Consider the following 24,494-nt stretch of genomic DNA (forward strand, 5'->3'; position numbering starts at 1 on the left):
TGAAATAAGTGAATCACAAAAGGACAAATAGTGTATGTCTTCACTTATATAGAAAAGACAAGGCAAATGTATAGAGACCAAAGTTTATTAGTGGTTCCCAGGGGTGGGAGGGAGAGGGGAAGACAGGGTTATTGCTTACAGAGTACTGAATTTCGGGTTACGGTAACGGAAAAATTCCATTAGGTATAGGGTTGCACAGTCGATTAACATAATTGGTGCCAATAATTGTATACCTGTAAATTGTATTGGCAAAAACTGTATGATACACATATTTACAACAACTACAAAAAAAAAGTAGCTGCTGAGGTTACTTATTATGTACAACCGAACTCCTTATGGGGTTTGGTTCCCTGGTTTGGAAGTTTAGGGTCATGGTTTCATGGGACAACCCAGTTAACTGGCCTAATAATATGTTCAGTGCTTCTGCTCCACCTCCTAGTTTATTGTGTAGTGCCTGGGGTCTTAAAAGCTTTCAAGTAGCCATCCAAAATACAATAGTTGGTCTCTATTTGCCTGAAGAAACAGAGGAAGAAGGAGAGTCAGGAATAGGAGGAGGATATGGAATGGGAGGCTAACTGCCTCCATGTACAACTGCCTCCTTCACCATGAAGACCAGCAGAATTGGATGGTGCCTGACTATCATTAATGAACACTTTGATCAAAGATTTTTAGATGAATCTTTATGAAAGGGGGAAAAATGTAGAATTTCCAATTCTCATGAAATCCAGATTTTCTGGAGCCATGGAGGCTGGATGAACCCCTGAAACTAAGGCCCTGAGATAATCTTTAAACCTTAAGCCAAAATATCCCCTGAAACCTTCTCAAAATCAAATAATAGTCTAGCTTAATTAGTAAAGAATGTCTGCCTTGAGCATTATATTCTTTTAAGATCGGTCTGTATGGGATCAAACTGACCTCAGCAATTTGAAAGACAGGAAACTTAGGGGGCAGTGAGTTTATGTTAATGGGGAAGGAACAACTTGGAAATGAGGGTGAGAATGGTTGCCCAACTAGAAGAATGTAACTGATGTCACTGAGCTGTACATGAAGAAATTGCTGAATTGGTGCATGCTCTGCTATGCATATTCTCAACAACAACAACAACAACAAAGAATTGTCTTGAGTTGATCTATAATTTCTTACTTGGAGCTAGCCAACTTCACTTCCAGCAATTTATCCTCAGAAATATTTCCACATTGTACAAATGATGTTCAACACTGATTGTGAGGAAAACAAACTAGAAGCAGCCCAAAGTTTATCAGTCGGGGAATGTTTAATACATTAAGATATACCCATACTGAGGATTCTTGAAATTTACTTAAAAATTTGTTTACAAGATATCGAATATGTACTTAAAAGAAAATAGGTTTACGATGTATTATTTAAAAAAGCACTACACAGCACAATATAAGATTCTATATACTTAAGAAAAATTGTAAGTGTATACTGTTTCCTTGATTTAAAATTATTTTAATATGTTTTTCTTAAGAACATTATTATATCAATAGAATGTCTGTCAGGAAAAAACAGAGAAAAAGTCCTAGAAGGATACAGATTAAATAATTAATAGTTAACTCACAGAAAGGGACTGGGGGTAAAAACAGGCTGTTTTAGTTCACATACTTCTATGGTTACGTTTTTGTACAAGCATGTAATACTACTTAAGAAATGAAGGAAAACTTTTCTCGAACACAAAGAAAGGAAGTCTCCCATTCCCTTTATGAACCAGCTTAACATCCTGACAACTAAAACCTGACAGAGAAGCTAAAAAACAAAAGTTGAAACCAACATCACCTGTGAGTACTGAGGCAAAATTTCTAAATATTACCAAATAGAATCTCGTAATACGTTGAAAAAATCTACAACAATCAAATGCAGCTCATTTAGCGATATATGGACGATTCTAAAGGCCTGGTGATCTACTTTCGAAAAATCAGCCATCAAAAACCCTACGGAGCACAGTTCTACTTTGACACACAGGCATCACCATGAGTCAGAACTGACTCTAAGACAAGTGGTAGTGATGGTGGTAATGAGTGGCTTAATATTAAGAATTCTATTATTACAACCATATTAATGGGCCAAAAGAGGAAATACTTTATGATCCCCTCTATACATGTAAAATACTGTAATTCCCATGAGAGTAAAAAAGAAGGCATAAATGCTAGATGTTATCATTATTATTTAATGTTCTGGAAGTATTAGCCAACGTAATTACGTCAGAGCATAAAACATGAGGTATGTGTGCTGGAAGAATTAGGCGAAATTATCAGTTGGTAGGTGGTATGACAATCTTATCAATTCAGAAGAGAATCAATTCAGAAAAATCAGTGTATTTCATATACTAACAAGCAGTTACTCATCAAAAACAACAAAAATAAATTACAAGAACTAGATAGAAAATGATAGCATAGAAATGCAAAATACCTAGAAATAAACTCAACAATAATGTTCAAAGCTTAAGTTAAATAAACACATATATAAAAACCTCCATGGACATAAAAGACAACCTGAGTAATGAACCAGACATACATTATTCTTGGCTATGAAGCCTCAACATTGTAAAAATACAATTTGTCTCAAATGAAATAATTTAACACAACCACAGTCTCAATTACAAAAGGATATTTTTAAAATATGACAGAATTTGAGTCCAATCTTTATAATTATGAAAGGAGGTATGGAACGTGGTAGGGAGGTACTTACCCACTCTGAGTTTGCAGAGACTTTTAAATAAATGCCTCAATAGGTCACAGAAAAGTATAGAACTTTTAAACCTGGAAGTTAATTGTCATAAAAGTAGTCTATTAAGACTAAGAAAGTAGCACAGTATGGTGGTTAAAGTAATAAACTTCCTAAGGCAGAAAGGACTGTATTCAAATATGAACTCTAAAACATAGCAGTCATGTGACCACTGACTAGGTTGCTTAACCCCCCAACTTCATTTTCCTCACCCATAATTGAAAAAATACCTTTACAGGGTTCTTTTCAAAGTTAAATGAAATAGTTTCAGCACAGTGTGTGATTTTAACAAGCACTCAATAAATGCTAGCAATTATTACTATATGTGTTCATGCCAAATACAGGAAAAAAAAAGATAATCTGAAGATCGTTGGATACGACCAATTTGTAATAAAAACAATTTTAGCATGAGAAGAATAAGGAAACAAAGTAAATATGGTGGGAAAAAAATAAGCTTTAGAGTCATGATGCTGAATGTACATTATCTTTCTAAGCTTCAGTTTCCTCATCTCTAAAATAGAAATAAGGGTTAGCTACTTCACATGATTATTTTGTAGATTAAATGAAATAATATAAAGCATTCAGCAGTGCCTGGAAATGGCAGGTTCACAATAAAAGACAGGTATTATTCATGATTCAAAAATAGACAAATTCACAATCTGATTTGTCTTTAAAATGCCACTTTTCTTTTGTTAGGATGCCAGTTGTGGCAAGCTGGCTACCTATCCAAAAATCTATGCTTCCCTTATGTAGCGTTGTTGTTAAAGTAGCTGCCCATCAAGGTGCTACAATTCAGTCCCCACCCTGCATTTAGATGGGGGTCACATAACTAGTTCTTGCCAATAATATCTGAGTGCAAGTGAGGCATGTCACTTTCAGACCTATACAGTTAAGCAGCGGTATAACTTTTTTTAAACCAACTCTGAAGGCTAGGGAGCTATAGAGGTCATAAGTTGGGAAGCCTGGGTTCCTGAATCACTACTTGGAGCAAAGTTGCCTATGAATGAGACATACCCATCTGAAATTTTCATGAGAAAGAAACAAGCTCCTGGGTTTTATTTGGATAACAAGTATCATTATTTTAACTGATACAGTGACTAACAGGTAGATTCTGACTCATGGTAACCCCATGTATAGCACAGCAGAACTGCACTCCATACGGTTTTCAAGGCTGTGACCTTTTGGAAGTAGATCGCCAGGCCCTTCTTCAAAAGGGCCTCTGGGTGGGTTCAAACTGCAACCCAGTGACTGTTGATATACGTAAATACAATGACAAAAGCTATGGATGAGTCTGTGGAAAGGTCTTTACTACAGACAAGTCAGAAGGCAAAAAGCAATTGATTAAAATGAAAGAAATGCACTTTTACAAGGCTTCATGTAATACTTAAGTGTCTGCTGGGAATTAAGACCCCATTCTAGAAATTCTCATATGGAGGGATGTTGCATTGCGGTTAGTTTAAATGTAGATTCTTGACCCACCGTTACATCTTCTACTGTATATACCCCTAGATTAGGGGCCAAATCTGGCTCACCATTTGTTTTTGTAAATAAAGTTTTATGAAAATACAGCCATGCCCATTTGTTTATATATTGTGTATGGCTGCTTTGGTTGAGTAATCACAAGAGACTGCAAAGCTGAACATATTCACTATCTGGTGCTTTACAGAAAAAGTGAGCTGACCCCTGCTTTAGACGATTGCAGCCTCTTAGTAGCTATACACATATTCTTCTATGTACATGTGTATGTGAGGGAGCTCTACAAACAAATGTGGCTCAATATATCAGTACTGTTGCCACTGTAGAAAAGAACAATGTACAAAATTCAGGTCATAAATAGTTAAATTATTTCCTTTATGTACCAAGGTTTACATCTATAGCCTATAAAGTTTCCATATAATTACATTCTTTCAAGGAATATTTACAAAGCAGCAAGGAATATGGATGATCAACCTAGAAAAAACCAGAGCTTAGTCTGTAAGAACAGAATCCAGAGAAAAAGAGGAGGCATGATATTCCATAGAAAATTGTAAAGGTGCTCTTTTAGTAGAACTATTATTATATACGAACCCTAGTATTCTCCTCTCTGAATATTCTTTTCTTTTGTTTATCAATGGTGCAGTGATTTTGAAGAAAGTTCTTGCGTATATCTCCTTAGGCACAACTGAGGTATGTAGTGGAAGAGTTCTGCTCATCAGTATACCACAGGAAGCTAAGTATCTAAAAAAACAAAAATTACGGGATTTAGAGTGACATTGAAAATTAAGAGGAAAACACAAAAACGAATTATAGAAATTGTAAATAAATATTACATTTTAGAAACCTTTACAACTTTAGAATATTCTGGGGGACAGGGGGCAATACACACACACACACACACACACAAAAACACACATGTCTGCAGAGACACAGGGAAACGTAACTTGCTTGGTATGTTTTAGTGATCTACCCCACTCTAAAGAAAACTCATTAATAGCCACAGTTACAGTTAGAAGCTTCTGGCACAAAAGCTATCTCTTCAGAAAGCTGGCTTTTAGTCTGTAGTTGTATGTTTCAATATACTCTTGACACAGGCTTGCTAGAATATATCATCATCTCATCTTACCTACCCAGATTGTTTTCCCAGCCAGAGACACTGTTGTTGTCAGCTGCTGTCAAGTTGGCCCCTGACTCATAGCAATCCCATGGGTTTTCATTGGCTGATTTTTTGGACGTACACTGGCAGGTTTTTCTTCCTAGTCTTAGTCTGTATCTTAGTTATCTAGTGCTGCTATAACAGAAATACCACAAGTGACTGGCTTTAACAAACTGACGTTTATTTTCTCACGTCTAGTAGGCTATATTCAGGGCATCGGCTCCGGGGGAAGGCTTTCTCTCTCTGTTGGCTCTGGAGGAAGGTCCTTGTCATCAATCTTACCCTGGACTAGGAGATTCTCAGTGCAGGGACCCTGGTTCCAAAGGAAAAGCTATCCTCCTGGCTCTTGCTTCTTGGCGGTATGAGGTCCCCACATCTCTCTGCTTGCTTTCTCTTTTATATCGCAAGAGAGATTGGTTGAAGACACAATCTAATCTTGTAGATCTCAACATAGCTGCCACTAACCCATCTCATGAACATCATAGTGACAGGATTTACAACACATAGGAAAATCACATCAGATGACAAAATGGTGGACAGTCACAGAGTACTGGGAATCACGGCCTAGCCAAATGGATATACACATTTTTGGGGGACACGGTCTAATCCATGACAGTCTGGGAGCTCCACTGAAACGTGCTGGTCATCATAGCAACATGCAAGCCTCCAACAACAGTGCATTACGGGCTGCGCTTAAGGTGCACTGGCTGGGAATCAAACCCAGGTCTCCCACATAGAAGGCAAGAATTCTACCACTAAAGCACTTGAGTTTAATTCCTGATCCACTCTAATGAGACTTGAAATTTTATCTTGCTTTCAGACTAGAGATTTGGAGGCCCTGCCAGAAACTGCTGCACCATTCTTCTTTATCTTCCAATTTCCATTTCCACATATATACGTAAAAATATACATCTGGATAATTAGAAAGTCAACTGTTTGGAGCACTTCTAAGTATAGATGCCCAATATACTCCTATACCTAAACACACAAGTCCTGGTGGTGGAGTGGTTAAGCACGTGGCTGTTAACCAAAAGGTCAGCAGTCTGAGCCCACCAGTGGCTTCAGAGGACAAAGATGTGGCTGTCTGCTTCTGTAAAGATTTACACCCTTGGAAACTGTGTGGAACAGTTCTACTCTGTCCTATAAGGTCACTATGAGTTGGAATCAACTCAATGGCAACGGGTTTCTTTTTTTACCTAAATATTTTTAGCCTTTCCCTTATTAGATTTCTGAATAGTTATTTTACACTACATTTCAATCATTAGTTCACATAGTTATCGGGCTATTCTATGTTAGACTGTGTCAGGCACTAGGAATATAAAACCCATTGCCTTTGAGTGGATTTTAACTTCTGGTGACCCCATGTATTACAGAGTGGAACTGCTCCATAGGGTTTTCTTGACTGTAATCTTTTACATAGGCAGATCACCAGGTCTTTTTCCCACAGGGCTGCTAGGTGGGTTCAAACTGCCAACCTTTAGGTTAGTAGTCGAGCACAAAACCTGTTTGTGTGCCACTCAGATACCTGTACTAAGAATACAATGGTGAACAAAACAAACATGAAATTTACAAAGATTACATTCCAGTTGGGGATTTAAAAAAAAAAAAAAAAGGTGCTAGGAGAGAGTAATGAGTACTAAGTACTCTCTCTGGGTAGCTGATGCTAGAGATGATAGAGTGGTACAGCAATTTGGAAAAGCTGGACATTTGGGACATCTTTAACCTCTGCCTCATAGGAACCAGCTTTGTCCTGATCCTTATAAATTATTCATTTAGTTGGAGTGAGAATGATGGGTCTCCCTGCAATGGCCAGACTCAATGGAATATGTGGTTTTAGAAAAAAGGGGATAAATGTGAGAATAAGAAACCTTCTGTTTCTGGACAGGATAAAAAACACCTATGATTTGAAGCAGGTGTTATGCTGCAATCAGTTACCCAAGGCAAAAGCTATTCATGGGAAGTAGAAGTGGTGGATCTAACTCCTGAGGAATTGGCTAGTTGAATGGAAAAACAGTGACAGGAAAGGGCAAGACATACAATACCTTTGTTTCTGTTATCAGTAATAGTTGCAATGGCAGGGAAAAAGAATATAGGGGCAGATTTTAGCACTGAACCAAGTCCAGATCCGGTCCAGTCAGAATTATGACTGCTAGTCTCGGGGAGATCCCGGGGCCAACCTCAGAGCCGACCCAGAAAGGAAAAATTGTGTCAGAACAATAGGAAGTACTCTTACAACCACTGGTCATGAAGACAGTAATCCCGGAGGGGAACGGGCAAAATTAAGAAACTACTGAAACCAGAGGGTTACTAAAATGGATTGTGAGAATGACTAATTTAGGGGCAGGGTCTTCAGTTTTGAATGCTGTAGAATGGATGAGTATGTTTGGGTTGTTGTAAGACCTACGACTCACTTTGGAACAGTCAAGAATAATGACACAAGATCCAGTTACACAGCAGATTAACCAGGAGAGGACAGCCGGCCTGGTGGACTGGATAAAATCTGCAGTGAGACTTGTTTACCCTGAGAAGGGAATCTACCCCCGTCCCCATCTAAATATCCAGTGAAACACTCCAGAGGAAGCAGCCGATGTGCTGCTTATGCAAGCCATGCTGGAATGGCTTTATGGTAATCAGGATATTCATCTAACAAATATGTCCCTTACACAGGTCATGGTAGCTATGGTAATCAACGGAACTCCTTCTACATTGGCACCCCATATAACCTTGCTACTGCGAAACAAAGCAACAATCTGAGAAGCCTCGTCAGGTCTGTTGGCATATCTTCCCTGCATGGGTTTTACAGATGCAAGAAACACAAGAGTGATTCATAAGAGAATGGGAAGAGGCAAAAAAGCTTACTGCAGCAGAACAGAGATTTTTATATGGTTACTAAGAAATGGGATGAATATAGCAGACATTGATGGAGTTGAGACAAAGGTTCCAATGGAGCACTACAGAGATTAGGTTGACCAACGGAAACTCCTTCTGGTCCCCCAACTTAAAGATGCCTAAACAAGTCTGTTCTATTCACCCCAGTTGGGAGAAATTTAATGATGGGAGTTCTCATCTGGGACCATTTGAAGGAGACGCTCAGCTAGTTGATCAAGATAAAGATTGACGAGGGGGGTCATGGTCTTCTGGTCCAGCCTCCAGCAGAACTGAGGCCATATGCATAAGTGTGGGTGAAATGACCAGGGGATGGGGAAGAGGCCCTCTTGGGGCTCCTGGACACAGGAGTCCAAGGTACTGCAATCCTAAAACCTGTCAATAAAATCTTGAAGGGGCCTGAGGTTAAACTGGGGGGATACGGGGACGCAACAGTTGATGGAACTGAAGCGAAAGTTTGGATGAGAACTGGAAGATTTAAGCAGATTTTGTATGAAACTGTTACATCTCCCTTACCTGAATGTATTACTGGCATGGCTATTATGTCTAATTGGGGAACAGTCCCTCTACTTGATCATGTAAAACTGAAGGCATGTAAGTCTAGTCTTGGGCCAGTATTGATTGGACCCACTAAATGGGAACGATCGGAATTGCCCAAACCTACTCGGGTTGTTGATTTGAAACAGTATAGGATACCTCTGGACAAAAGATTACCGCTTTGATTAAAGACATGCTAAAGGCTGGAGTGTTGGTGCCAACAAATTCTCTGTGTAACAGCCTTGTATGGTCGTGAAAAAGGCAGATGGCTCATGGAGGCTGACAGTAGACTACTAAGGCCTAAATAAAGTAGTGCCACCCATGGCTTCAGCTGTTCTAGACAGGGTATCAACAGTACAGAAAATACAGCAGACTAAAGGAGACTGATAGTGACTATTCTTTCAAGTGCCTTTTTCTCAATCCTAATCTCAGAAATAGAGCCAGCTGCGGTTTGTTTTTCAAGCAAGGATGATCCCAATTTACTTTCACTACATTGCCATAAGGTTACTTGAATCCACTGGCTTCCTGTCATAGTTTGGTTAGAAGAGACTTGGACTTGGTGCAGATCTCAAGTGTAATGATAAATTACATTGATGATACTATGTTAGTATCAAACACTGAAGAACAGAATAGGGTTGATTTGAATACAGTGGTGGCCCACATGATCAAAAGGGACTGGTTAATAAACCCAGCAAAAACCTAGGGCCCTGCCCAAACAGTGAAATTCTTGGGAATAACTTGGGCAGGAGCCACCTGTGACATCCTGCAGGCAACCAAGAATTAGTTGTTGTCACCACCTACCCACAAGACTAGGCAGGAAGCTGGTTGGTTTATTTGGATTTTGGAGAATGCATATTTCACATCTGGTAATATTGCTGGTCCCCATCCATAAAACCACTCAGAAGAAAACTGCATTTGAATGGGGGCCAGAGCAACAGCAGACTATATCTAAAATACAGAAAGTAGTGTCATTCTCCGTCTTTAGGCCCTTATGGTCCACATTCAGACATAATTTTGGAGATGTCTGCCACATGTGCTTATGCAGCCTAGAGATTATGGCAAAAAACTGAGAATACCACCCTATGTTGACTACTGGGATTCTGGTCTAGAAAGTTTCCAGGTGGCTGTAGCACAATACAAGCCATTTGAAAGGCAAATCAATTACTCCCCTGCTACTGGGAATTGATTGAGACTGCCTCAATGACAAAAGGACATAAATCATCATGAGACCTGAAATACCCATGTCTTGGATGATATCAGAGAACACTCTAATAAGGAAGGCAGTGCCCAAAACAGTTCCATAATAAAGGGAAGGGGTTCATGCAAGAAGCTACTGGGAGAATGCAGGGAGGTACCCACTGTTTCCATAAGCAGGTAGCCTCTTTTCCCATAGGTTCTACCCTGGCAGCACCTGAGAAGCTGCCACAGTGCCCTATGAACAACTTTCTGCTGATCAGAAGAAGGCTGCTTGGTTCATGGATGGCAGTTCCAGGGTAGACGGACATGTGATATGGAAAGCTGCTGCATTAAGATCAGCAGATGGGAAGACTCTGACCAAGGAAGGTAAGAACAGGTTAGCTTAACGGGCTGAACTGCATGCTATCTTCCTAGCCATGATGGAAGAAGTGGACAATGGTGGAGGCCCATATGTTTGGATTTTTACCAACTTAGGGGCAGTGGCCAACAGCCCAGCTATACGGTCAGGCAAATGAACAATGGAAAACTGGACTATTAAGGGGACACTCATGGAGGGCACAGGCCTATGGAAAGCAATCTGGGAATTTAGAGGGTGCATTAGAGTAGGACATGCTGATGCCCACCAAAAGAAACCCCTTTCTGGATTGGAAGGTGACTGGAATCAGCAAGTGGACTTGTTAGTACACTCACTTGAGGTGGCCAACTGGGTCCATGAAATGAGTGGACATGGGGGTGCTGTGGCAATGCAGAGATGGGCTGCACCCTCTGAGGAACAAAACGCCAGAAAGGACTGCTCTGTCTGCCAGCAAGAAAGACGAAGGTTGCAAATGGCTATGGTGCAGATTTCCTGGGGGAAACTCTGCACATAGCTGGCAAGTTCATTATATTGGACCAATGATGCCAGTGGCACCAGGTTGCTACAAACGGGTCCTCACAGGAAAAGATACTTACTCTGGATTGGGCTTTGTATATCCCGTAACAGATGCAAATGCCAAAAACACCATTAAGGGACTGGAACAAAAGATTCTGTACCAATTTGGGCCACCAGGTTATTTTTCATCAGACCAAGGAATATATTTTGCAGCCCACAGGGTGGAGCAATGGGACAAGAAACATCCTATTAAATGGACTCACGGTGTTGCATACCACTCTCAGAGTAACGGTTCGATAGAGAATTGGAATAGTGGGAGATAAAGGCTGATACCTGAGTAACTTCACCCCGAGAACTCTTTGCCCTGCTGATTAATTAATCACTGTTTTCGAGTGATAAAATGATTGGGAGGCGGAAGTTAATCCTTCAGGTGTGAAAGGGCCAATCGCTAGAAGACCTGAAGGTGGCCTGCAGTGCAATAAAATACTTAATATGATAGGGTGGGACCATGCAAACAAGGTGTATGGAACCCTAACAAGGTGTGGTGGTCAGTGTTGTTTGTTGACTTGGCCAGGCCATGGTGCCCAGTATTATGTGGCTGTCTTCCATTTTGTGATCTGAAGTAATTATCCTCTATTATATGTTGTAAGTCCTAACCTGTGTATGTTAATAAGGCAAGACTAGTGTAGGGTGTATCTTGAGTCACAGCCTTGCAGGAAGGTGTGACTCAAGTCCCACTCTTACTCGTCACGCCCTTCCCTGGGGTGTGGCCAGCATCCATGTATATTTATGGGTGCTCTAGTGAGGCTCTCTCTCTAGATCTGGCTCATCGCTGTCTGACCTTGGTTCTTGGGACTTGAACCCGTGGCCTGCCTGCTGTCTGATGGGCCGATTCTGGGATGTGCTAGCTTCCGCAGCCCAATGGGCCAGCAGCCTATCGCCTTACCTGATTCACCAGTTTCTGCAGTCTTGTGAGCCAAAAGCCTGTCATTTGGCCTGCTGATTTGGGTTTATGTGGCCTCTTGAGTCAGGAGAAGCCTACACCTAACTCACGGATTCGGAACTTGCCAGCCTCCACAACCACATAAGCCATTTCCTTGCTAGAGTTCGTAAGTTCTGTGAGATGTTGCAGAGAATTATGGAACCCAAAGACAGGAGGGACAGTACTGAGGGGAGGAGGAGTAGTTGATGCTATAGATAATGGAGTAGTACAGCAATTTGGAAAAGCTGGACATATGGGACATCTTTAATCTACACCTCATAGGAACCAGCTGTGTGCTGATCCTTATAACAGAAACCATTCATTTAGGGTGGGTGGATGTAATACGACCTGCTTTAGACAGAAGGGTCTAGGAAGCCTGAATTGATGTTTTAGTGGAAAAGTAATATTTATACATGTAAACAAAACCATGCATGTATATATACAATATACGTGTGTGCATGTGTAAAAATGAATGGAGGAGAGGTGGCGGGGGGGGGGGAGGCATTCCAGGCAGTAGGGAAAGTGGAGAGAGCTTGGCAGTGTTCAGAAGCAAATAAAGACTAACAGTGTACCAAGAAGCACAGAAAGGCAGGAGAGTACCATGAGATAAATGTTGCAAAGACAGCTAGGGGTTAGATCATGCTAAGGATAGTTTGGCAACTTGGAATTTATTCTGAATAGGAAGCTACTGAAGGGTTCCAAGGGCAAAATGCAGACACTTCATTAAATAAAGTCTTCAAATGATATTTAAAAAGGGGAGTAGGTGGCCTGAGGAAGTCTGCTTATGTTATCATACATAAATACAACTTCCTGAGGACACTGTCACCCTACCGTTTGGCTGGGGAAAAAATAGAAAATCGAGGCAAATAAAGGTTGAAGAAATCAGCCAGAAGATAAGGGATGACACACAGAATGTAAACGGAAGATAAATTACAGAGAGACAAATTGAAACTCCATAATACAAGAATGAACTTTTGAATAACTAGAACTATTTATAAAACTGGAATGGGCTTTTGCCGGAGGCAAAAAAAAAAAAAAAAGTTAAGCTAAAGACCGCACAACTATTAATAAAATGTAATAGAAAAGATTTAAACATATGAACTGTATGAATGAACTTGTTGGCCCTTTTTAAGTTGAAGATTCCAGGATTTCTATGCAGTCAACTGGAAATAACACTTTAAGAAATGAGTAATGGGGAAAATATGGTGAAGCGAAATACCTTTGTGAACTGCAAATTTTCTAGGTATCACAAGTAGTAATCTGATTCTACAACAATGGTAAGAACAAGTTTCAAAGTTATCTATCACATTACTTCTTTTTATTCAAGAGATTTTAGAATCGATTTATTTCTTAGAAAGAAGCGTTATAAATACACTGCAGAAAATCTTTGAAAATATGACTTCTGTTACGTGAATCTTATTTTAAAGGCAGAGATAATATTCAAAGAAGCCTACTGTGATTTCTTTTTCTTTTCTGAGTAAACCTATGTTGTTAGGTGCCGTTGAGTTGGTTCTGACTCACAGCAACCCTATCTACAACAGAACGATAACACTGCCTGGTTCTGTGCCATGCTCACAATTGTTGTTACACTTGAGCCCACTGTTGCATCCGCTGCATTAATCCATCCCATTAAAGGTCTTTCTCTTTTCTGCTGACCCTCTACTTTACCTAGCAACATGTCCTTCTCCAGGGACTGGACCCTCCTAAGAACATGTCCAAAGTATGAGAGAGGGGGTTGTGCCATCCTTGCGTCTAAGGAGCTGTCTTAGTTATCTAGTGCTGCTGTAACAGAACTACCACAAGTGGATGGCTTTAACAAACAGAACTTTATTCTCCCACAGTTTAGGACGCTAGAAGTTTGAATTCAGGGAGCCAGCTCCCGGGGATGGCTTTCTCTCTGTTGATTCATGGGGAAGATCCTTGTCATCAATCTTCCCTGCTCTACGAGTTTCTCAGTGCAGGGACCTAAGGTCCAAAGGAAGCACTCCACTCCAGTGCTTCTTTCTTGGTAGTATGAGATCCCCTATCTCTCTGCTTGCTTCTCTCTCCTTTAATCTCTTGTGAAATAAATGGTGATGCAGGCCACATCTCAGGGAAACTCCCCTTAAATTGGATGAGGGCTGTGACCTGAGCAAGGGTGTTGCATCCCACCCCAATCCTCTTTAACACAGCCTAATCTTGCCTCATTAACCACAAGCAGACATTAGGATTTACAACACACAGGAAAATTACATTGTATCACAAAATAGAGAACATAATACTGGGAATCATAGCCTAGCCAAGCTGACACATATTTGGGGGGGACACAATTCAATCCATGACTTTCCATCCTTTGCACCCCCCCCAAAATTCATGTCCTTGCCACATGTAAAACACTTTCACCCCATAATATCATCCCAAAGGTCTTAAATCAACTCTGTGTCCAAATTTCAATCTGAGGCAAAATTCTTGATCTGTGAAATCTACAGCACAAATTATCTGCTTCTGAAGTAAAATGGTGGAACAGGCATCAGTTAGTCATTTCCATTACAAATGGCAGAAATTGGAGGGAAAGAAGGGATAACAGGCACCAAGCAAGTCAGCAGAACCCATTACATTAGCTCTCAAGGCTTAAAAATAATCTCCTGTTGTCTGAGACCATTTAGGCAATGGCCCTGCCCTCCAGACTCTGGTTGTTGGACACACTCTCAGATTCTAGGTGGAGGCCCCTTGGCCTTGGGCTTCAGCTCCACCTTCCAGGCCTACTAGAACAGCAACTCTGCTCCCTTGGCTTTGCGCAGCTATTCTCCTAGTCCATCTGAGTGGCGGACCCCAACCCCTCAGCCCTAGTAGGCCCCGTTCCTCTGCACCTTGGGCATGGCAACTCCGTCCCCCCAGCTTTGGGCAGCGGATCCAGCCTCATTTCACTGGCACTCGTGAGCGGCAGCCCCAAGCTCTGGAACCAAATTGGTGAAGACCTGACTCTCTGAAATCTGAGAGGCTGTGGCCCCATCCTTTGGTCATGGCCCTATCCTTTGAGACTGAGGCAGCTCTGCTTCCTGTCTTCATTGTCTCTTTAGCTTCTGCTTCCTGGTTCCTTGTACTCTCTGTTCCTTGAGCCCTTGGTCCAGCCTGGCCCTCTGCCCTGCTCAGGCAAGTGTTCTGAAACTCTTTAGCTCTTCCAATAAGTTCCTCTGCCAGTAAATCTCAGCCAGAAGGCACTCAGCTCTCTTGTTCCATGGGTCGGCAAGCCTAGCTCCACTAGTAAGTGCCCAGAGATACCCTACTTTGCCAGGAAGCCTCCTATGCCAAGGCACTCAGCATTTTTGCTCCATGGGTCGGCTCCAGCACCACCTTACACTGGTCTACAGGTTCTGCTGTTGCTTCTCACCATCTGCACTGTCTCCATTGTTACAGCTCTCCTCATGTCTTTCTGAGTCGTAACCAGGATTGTCTTTGATGTCCATAATTCCACCAACAGTCTCTTCAAGGCAATCTTGGCTTTTACTATTAGACACTTTAATACTCTTCCAGCTTCTACCCATCACTCAATTCCGAAACTGCTTCCACCTTGTAGGTATCTGTTAAAGCAGGACCCCACTCCCCTGGTAGCAAATTCTGTCTTAGTTATCTAGTGCTGCTGTAACAGAAATATCACAAGTGGATGGCTTTAACAAACAGAAGTTTACTCTCTCACAGGAGTCTAGAAGTACAAATCCAGGACACCAGCTCTAAGGGAAGCTTTCTTTCTCTGTTGACTCTAATGGAAGGTCCTTGTCATTGATCTTCTCCTGGTCTAGGAACTTCTCAGCAAAAGGACCTCATGCCACCAAGAATGAAGAAACAGGGAGGGAGTGTGTCCTTTGGACCCAGGGTCACTGTACTGAGAAGTTCCTAGACCAGGCGGAGACTGACGAGAACTTTCCTCCAGAGCCGACAGAGAGAACGCCTTCCCCTACAACTGGTACCCTGAATTTAGACTTCTAGCCTCCTAAACTGTGAAAGAATAAATTTCAGTTTGTTAAAGCCATCTATTTGTGGTATTTCTGTTATAACAGTACTAGATAACTAAAACAGGAACATTCTGGCTGTACTTCTCTCAAGACATGTTTTTTATTCTGGCAGTCCACAGTATTTTCAATATTATTTGCCAAGACCGTAATTTAAAGGCATAAATTTTTCTTTGGTCTTTCCTTGTTCACTGTAAAGCTTCGGCATGCATGTGAGGCAACTGAAAATACCATGGTTTGGGTCAGGTACACCTTAGTCTCAAAGTGACATCTTTGCATTTTAACACGCTAAAGAGGTTTTTTTTGTGGCAAATTGCCCAATGCAATATATTGTTTGATTTCTTGATTGCTGCATCTGTGGGTGTTGACTGTGGATCTAAGTAAAATGAAATCCTTCACAACTTCAATATTTTCACCATTTATCACGATACTGCTTATTGGTCCAGTTGTGAGGATTTTTGTTTTCTTTACGCTGAGGTATAACCCATACTGAAAGGTGTAATCTTTGATCTTCATCAGTGCTTCAAGTTCTCTTCGCTTTCAGCAAGCAAGGTTGTGACATCTGCATAACACATGAGCCTTCCACCAATCCTGATGCCCCGTTCTTCTTCATGTAGTCTAGCTTCTCAGATTGTTTGCTCAGCATATAGGCTGAGTAAGTAAATGAAAAGATACAACCTCGATGCACACCTTTCCTGATTTTAATCATGCGGTATCCCTTTGTTTGAATGACTGCCTCTTGGTTTATGTACAGGTTCCTCATGAGCACAATTAAGTGTTCTGGAATTCCCATTCTTCATAATGTTATCCATAATGTGTTACGATCCACACAGCTGAATGCCTTTGGATAGTCAATAAAAGACAGGTAAACATCTTTCTGGTACTTCTCTGCTTTCAGGCAAGGTATATCTGATATCAACAATGACATCCCTTGCTTCATGTCCTCTTACGAATCCAGCCTGAATTTCTGGCAATTTCCTGTCAATATGCTGCTGCAAATGGTTTTGAATTATCTTCAGCAAAATTTTTACCTGTGTGTGATATTAACGATATTGTTAGATAATTTCCATATTCTGTTGAATCCCTTTCTTTGGAATGGGCAGGAATATGGATCTCTTCTAGTCGGTTGGCCAAGTAGCTGTCTTCCAAATTCCTTGGCACAGGCAAGTGAGCATTTCCTGTGTTGCATCCATTTGTCGAAACATCTCAATTGTTACTCTGTCAGTTCCTGGAGCCTTGTTTTTTGCCAATGCCTTCAGTGCAGCTTGGATTTTTTCCTTCAATACTGTTACTGACTGAATTGTGTCCCCCTAAAATATCTGTCAACTTGGCTAGGTCATGATTCCCAGTATTCTATGACTGTCTACCATTTTGTTATCTGATGCGATTTCCCCATGTGTTGTAAATACTATCACTATAAAGCAATGAGATGGATTAGTAGCAGTTATATTGATGGAATCTACAAGATTAGATAGTGTCTTAAGCCAACTTCTTTGGAGATATAAAAGAGAGAAGCCAGCAGAGAGACGGGGACCTCATACCACCAAGAAAGCAGTGCCAGGAGCAGAGCGTGTCCTTTGGACCTGTGGTTTCTGTGCTGAGATGCTCCCAGATCAAGGGAAGACTGATGACAAGGACCTTCCCCCAGAGTCAACAAAGACAGAAAGCCTTCCCTTGGAACCAGCACCCTAAATTAGGACTTCTAGCCTGCTGGACTATGAAAGAGTAAACTCTTTGTTAAAGCCATCCACTTGTCGTATTTCTGTTATAGCAACACTAGAGGACTAAAATAAGTATCAGTGCTTCTTGATCATTTGTTACCTCCTGAAATGGTTGATCGTGAACCAGTTCTTTTTGGTACAGTGATTCCATGTATGCCTTCAGTCTTCTTCTGATGCATCCTGTGTTGTTTAATATTTTGCCCAGAGAATCCTTCAATATTGCAACTAGAGGACTGAATTTTCTTCAATTCTTTTGGTTTGAGAAATGCCAAATGTGTTCTTCCCTTTTGGTTTACTAAGTCCAGGTCTTTGCACGCTTCGTTATAATACTTTACTTCATCCTCTTGAGCCACCCTTTGAAATCTTCAGTTCCGCTTGTTTACCTCATCATTTCTTCCATTCACTTTAGCTACTCTACATTCAAGAGCAAGTTTCAGAGTCTCTTCTGACATCCAATTTGGTCTTTTCTTTTTTTCTTGTCTTTTTAAATGACCTTTTGCTTTTTTTATGTATGATGTCCTTGATGTCATTCCACAACTCTTCCGTTCTTGGGTCATTAATGTTCAATGCATCAAATCTATTCTTGAGATGGTCTCTAAATTCAGGTGGGATATACTCAGGGTTGTACTCTGGCTCTCATGGACTTGTTTTAATTTTAAGTAAACCTAGGGAGTTTACTTAAAAGTGAGATTATAGTTATGAAAGTGAACTACAGTTATGCTGTAAAATGAAGCAGGATAGTGGAAATAAAATAATTACGTGGTTAATTCAGCTTCTCTCTTAAAAAAGCACAAAAATGTAATTTAGGAGCTTGATTGTATAACCAAATTGACGTACAAAATGCCTAGATCATCCACTTTCCTTCTAAGATATTCTTTAGCTATTTTTAACTGAAATAACAGTTTTGCCTATTTTTCCCCACATATTAAACTCTATAGACACCTTGTAATCTACTGCTGGAAAACAACTATGTGGCAGATACTGTGCATGATTATTAATACTTTTCTGATAACTCAATTTTCATGAAAGGCAGCTTTTCTGAGGCGGGTTTATGTGCTTTTGAACTTTGTATCAGGTTCACACGTTGCCTTCTCTGCAGCTCCCAAATGAAACTCTCATACAACCTAATTACAATTCTAAGTGAAATATCTATGTTTAAAGCAAGCTAATAGTTTCCTTAATCAGTTTGTACACTAGGTTACAATGCCCTAAACAGCACATCTATTTTCACACACTATCAAGAATAACGTCTTCAACTGTAATATAAAGAGGCATACAATCATAAATATAGTTAAGCCATGAAAAGAGTACTGTCCAAGATAGAAGGTAATTTTTTTGGTCACTAATATTTCAAAAGATCTCTCCCAAATTCTCTATTATAATAAAAGTCAGAATATTAATGATTCATACCTGCAACTCATATACTCTCTCCTTCATTATGACACACAAATATTTATTTTGAACTTTAAACCTTAATTTCATCACTAGAAAATTGCATTTTTCTTTCAAAAGTAATATCTTTGTTTACTTGCAAGCCAACATTCTGTAAGATCTAATGTAGATCTAAAGTATGATGGGGTTATGTTCTGCTTAGAACTTTTTTGAGGTTATTTCCTGAAGTAAGCATAGATATGAAATGCTTTTATTTCAGTTTTCAACCAATATTTGCCTAAAAATAATCAGAGTTGGCTGGGTTGTTGGCACTTCTTACAATTCTTCATTGAACCTAATTATCCTGGGGCTCAACTACACTTGTGCTGTTTCCCCCACCTCGTACTGTTTACACTTAAGGTCATTTTAAACACTAACTTTAAGTAATTTTAGGAAATAACCTATTACAACGTCATTACGAAAAATAAGCTTAAGTGACGGAAATACGAAGAATCCTTCTTGTTCCACCTTCATCCCCACCCCCAGCCCCTAAAAAGAACCGAGCTGGAAAATCGACGGCCGATTTCGGTTTAAGGTTACAGGACCTCTACATTACTGTGGAGTGAAAAAAGTCCAGGTTTCCTAAATGGGCTACATTTATATTTGCAAGCACCAAATGGCAGGGGCAAAGAACTCTACCGAGAAAATGGAATGCCCGTCTGACCGTCTGGCACGCAGGAAGAACAGAAAGTGGCTCACCGCTGGGCCACAGACTCGCGAAGACTCAACGACGGCAACCCCTCCTCGCAAAGTTAAAACTTTCTAACAGCAGCAGCAACAGGCAGTCGGGGTGGAGACCGGAAGAGCCCAAAGGCACCGGCCGCCGAGCTGCTACATCAGCTGCTGCCTAAGTCGCTTCGCCGATGATTCACCTCCTCATAGGAGGGCAGGGAGCCAGGAACGCAAACAGGCCCCTCTAGGGACATGAAAACTCACCAGATCAAGCTTAGCTCCACCCCGAAGCCCCCTGGTTCCCCTACTCAGCAAGCCCAATGGAAAACTACCCTCGCCGCGGCGTCTCAGTTGTTTCTTACCTGACGTTCCGCGTAGGACACTGCGCCGGAGCAGCGGCTCCAGTTGCTGCCGCCGACTTCGGACGGCATCCCGAGACCACCTTCCTCAGGGCGCTTTGACCAGTCCGAGCTGCCATGCTCGTTTTCACTGAAACCTCGACACCTCCGGGACTAGGCCGGCGGATCCTCCCTCCTCGGGCCGGCCCCGGCCGCCCGGCTCCGGCGCCTTCCAGCCAATCGGCGTGCCTCTTGAGCCTCCAGTCACGCCCTCTTCCCTCCTAGACTGCGCAAAGCTGACGCACGCTCCCACTGCCTTACGGCTGACTGTAAACGCCGGCGTCATCCTAGCGGCCAATCGTAGGTGGTGCAAGTCTGCGAGGACACACCCCCCTAGGGCGCCATAATGGGCCCTAGCTCTTGTCGCGTGCGCCGGCGTCTTACGCAATACTCATGATGCCGGCTAACCCCACCTCCGGTGCTGAAACGCTACCTGGGATTCGCCAACCGCTGCGGTTCTACTCCGCGTTGCTTCCGGTCGCGAGGCCCTGTGCGTGAACTCAGACCCTGAGGGAGCCCGGGGTTATAGGTGTTAATTACCTAAATGTTCAAACCCGTGAGTACCGAGTTGGACACGTCATTGCTCCTGGCCGCAAAGCCCGGCGGTCAGAGACCGGCTCGTTAATGATTGTCTAATACCTGCCATATTTACCCAGGGGGTTGTGGTGAGGACAACATAAGGTCACGTTGCTGGGTAAGGGACTCTGTTGTAGAAGACAACAGTGGTTCCACCGGCCTTCTTTCCACTTAGCCGACATTTAAATTAGTATTCGTGTATGGTTTGGGTTCCTCTTATTCTATACAAATCAGACAACCTTGCTTTGATTCACCGATTTCAGAAACCAGTCACTCATCAAGTTCAGATTTCTTTTTCCTTCCATTGTTCCCAGGACCTTATTTAACCTTTATATGCCATAGCTTCCTCGTCTGTAAAGTGACGGTAGTAAATACTACATACTTTATAAGGTTGTGAGGAGTAAGACGAGATTGTAGGTTGATTATAGTCATTAAATATTGTTTTGTATGTTTCTGTTATGCTCTCAGATCATATAAGGTGTAAGTCACTATTACGCTTTCAAAATAAATACTTGTAAGCACTCATAATATGAACTTAGAAATGTCTACTTTCTGAGGCTCTCTAACATTAACTATGAGGCATTAGAAATTTGTTTAGAAAATTTCTGAACGTATACACAGAAGCATGTGAAGTATATAAAGAATGTAAACAACTTTTAAGTTCAGTTTGGCCCAGCATGCTATGATAAAAGAAAACATAGTTTAAACTAAAAGCAAAGAAGTTTCCTGAATAAAGTGAATGCTTCAAAGGCCAGCGTAGCAGGGGCGGGGGTTTGGGGACCATGGTTTCAAGGGACATCTAAGTCAACTGGCATAATAAAATCTATTAAGAAAACATTCTGCATCCCACTTTGGAGAGTGGCTTCTAGGGTGTTAAATGCTGTCATCTAGGATGCAACAATGGGTCTCAACCCACCTGGGGCAAAGGAGAACAAAACACCAAAGACACAGGTAATTACGAGCCCAAGAGACAGAAAGGACCACATAAACCAGAGACTACATCAGCCTGAGACCAGAAGAACTAGATGGTGCCTGGCTACAACCGATGACTGCCCTGACAGGGAACACAACAGAACCTCTGAGGGAGCGGGAGAGCAGTGGGATGCAGACCCCAAATTCTCATAAAAAGACCAGACTTAATGGTCTGAGACTAGAAGGACCCCAGAGGTCATGGTCCCCAGACCGTTTGGTAGCCCAAGACAGGAACCTATTCCCAAAGCCAACTCTTCAGACAGGAATTGGACTGGACTATGAGATAGAAAATGATACTCGTGAAGAGTGAGCTACTTAGATCAAGTAGACACGAGACTATGTTGGCATCTCCTGTCTGGAGGGGAGACAAGAGGGCAGAGGGGGTCAGAAGCTGGCTGAATGGACACAAAAATAGAGAGTGGAGGGAAGGTGTGTGCTGTCTCAGGGGGAGAGCAATTAGGAGTATATAGCAAGGTGTATATAAAGTTTTGTGTGAGAGACTGACTCAATTTGTAAATTTGCACTTAAAAGCAGAATAAAAATTAAAAAAAAAGAAAACACAGTTCATCTTTGTGAACTAGCCTTGAGACATAAATCCAAACAACCTATCTAGTCTCAAACCTTGAAGGGCAATGTTCATCTAATCTCCAACCCTGGAGAGATAATATACTAGTCTTTAACGTCACACAGGTCCTTATCATGTGAGGCCAACATTAAAAATTCACATGTAAACCCTGAATTTCGGCTCACTTACTGAGAGAAGGCAGAAATGGAACGTCCTTCTAGAGTCTCACTCTCTTCAGAGACACTGGACTGAGATTCTGTTCACTGCCATCAACCTTGGACCATAGCTACAAGGGACCTCCACCAAGTTCAAGCTGTGGTCAAGCCTTCCTCCCGAGATCACTTGTAAAAGGTAAAAGCCTGAAAAATGAAGATTTGGACTCTACCCACTGAACCAACATTGTAATTGTTAATTCTGATTCTCTAGTACTAAATGAATGTTGTGAGGCCTTACTTGAGTGCCTTACCATGACCACCTGGCAATAAATTAAATGAGTTTATGCATGACAAACCTGTGTATCTCTTATTCATTTCTAAGATTAAATCCTATTCAACAAATATCTATTGGTCACCCAGTATGTGCCAGGAACTGTTCTAGGTGAAAGGTGGGCAAAAGTCTCCACTGCCAGAGCTTATTTTCTAGTAGGCGAGATAAATCAGTTAGTATATAATACAATGTCAGACAATGATTTATACTATGAAAAAAATAAAGCAGGGTAAGATGGAGGGGGTGGGATGGGATGCTATTTTATATAGTTGGTCAGGGTAGGCTCCTGAGGAGGTGACACTGAGCAAAGACCTAAATGAAGTGATATGCAAATGTTAGGGATGGTACCTTCAAGTGGAGGGGACAACAAGTGCAGACCTCAGACAGGAATAATCTTGCCCTCTTCTAGAAAGTGCAAGGGGTTTGATGCACAGTGAGTTGAGGTGAGGGGTAGGAAATGAACTATGAAGGGAAGTCATTGGATGGTGAAGGGCAGGACAGTGATTTAATCTGATCGGCATTTAAACAAACATTCCATCCCCTGCGTGTAGGTATGATTACTTTCCCTTCTTTCACTGGAGTCTGTCAACTCTTACTAGAAGCTTTATGAAGTAACTTGAAATCACCAGCTACAAGGTTAAACAAATGGTTTATTTGTCATTTGAGGTGGTCCTTTGGCTGCATCTGGAAACCCTGGTGACATAGTGGTTAAAATCTACAGTGGCTACTCAAAAAAGGTCGGCAGTTTGAATCCACCAGGCACTCTTTGGAAACCCTATAAGGCAGTTCTACTCTGTCCTACAGGGTTACCAGGAGTCAGAATAGACTCAATGGCAATGGGTTTAGTTTTTTGGGGTTTTTGGCTGCATTGAGACAATTCTACATCAGATTACCTTCAGAAACACATTCCCTGCTCTTGCCTTAAATCTTAAATATATCCAGTAATGTCTTTCTTTAAAGTACATTTTTATCATATCACTTCCCTGCTCAAAACCTACAATTTTGACCAACTGCCTATAAAATTTAGGTACCACACTGCCACCTTCTGTCTACTAAGTTCTGTTCCAGACTACAGGTATCATTAACTAGGTCTACCAAACATAATTTTCAGTACAATTCGTGATGTACCTGTGGACTTAATGTAAAGCTGCTTTTATTAAATTCACCATTTTCTCAAACAACTCTTCCCAGGTATGTGAAAATACCTACTGAATTGGATTACGCAACTGAATAACTTCCCAGTTAAAAAAAAAAAAAGGGCAGATAAAGGAATCAGTATAGGCCTGGTGATATGCTTTCATTAAGATTAAACTTAAAAAACCAAAACTAAACCGATTGTCATCGAGTCCAACTCACAGCGACCCTATAGGACAGAGTAGGACTGCCCTACAGGGTTTCCAAGGAGAGACTGGTAGATTTGAACTGCCAACCTTTTGGCTGGCAGCTGAGCTTTTAACCACTGTGCCACCAGGGCTCCTCGTTAAGATTACAGCTAAGGAAACCCTGTGGAACAGTTCTATTCTGTAACACATGGGGTCACCATGAGTCAGAATCGACTAGAATACAACAACAATGGTCAATGGTAATAGATGACGGTGTATGGTACTTATTTGAGTTCTCAGCAAAAGAAAATATTAAGGCAAAACTTAATGGTGATGATTAACTCTGGTTCAGTTTCAGTAGATGACAGTACTTCCATAAATTGGGGTTTACAAGGTCTATATCTATACAATATTAAAATGTTGACAGTAAATGAAAACTCAGCAGAGATTTGTAGGAACCAGTGTCTTAGTGTCCAAGCCAATTTATGCTATTGAAAAGATCAACACACCACCAC

General features: G+C 41.4%; 1 protein-coding gene across 1 annotated transcript in view; it reads right to left on the bottom strand.

Annotated features, from left to right (window-relative positions):
* COQ10B (coenzyme Q10B) overlaps window positions 1-20,230 on the bottom strand; it is a 31,086-nt gene extending 10,856 nt beyond the window's left edge. Inside the window, exons 1-2 of the mRNA XM_064286861.1 lie at window positions 20,023-20,230; window positions 4,810-4,959 (exon numbers count right to left, since the gene is read on the bottom strand). Coding sequence (XP_064142931.1) covers window positions 4,810-4,959; window positions 20,023-20,138 — 266 coding nt within the window. The 5' untranslated portion in view covers window positions 20,139-20,230. The remainder of the gene's footprint in view (window positions 1-4,809; window positions 4,960-20,022) is intronic.
* Between the last annotated feature and the right edge of the window lie 4,264 nt (window positions 20,231-24,494).

Source organism: Loxodonta africana, chromosome 6, assembly GCF_030014295.1.
Source record: "Loxodonta africana isolate mLoxAfr1 chromosome 6, mLoxAfr1.hap2, whole genome shotgun sequence".
NCBI lineage: Eukaryota > Metazoa > Chordata > Mammalia > Proboscidea > Elephantidae > Loxodonta > Loxodonta africana.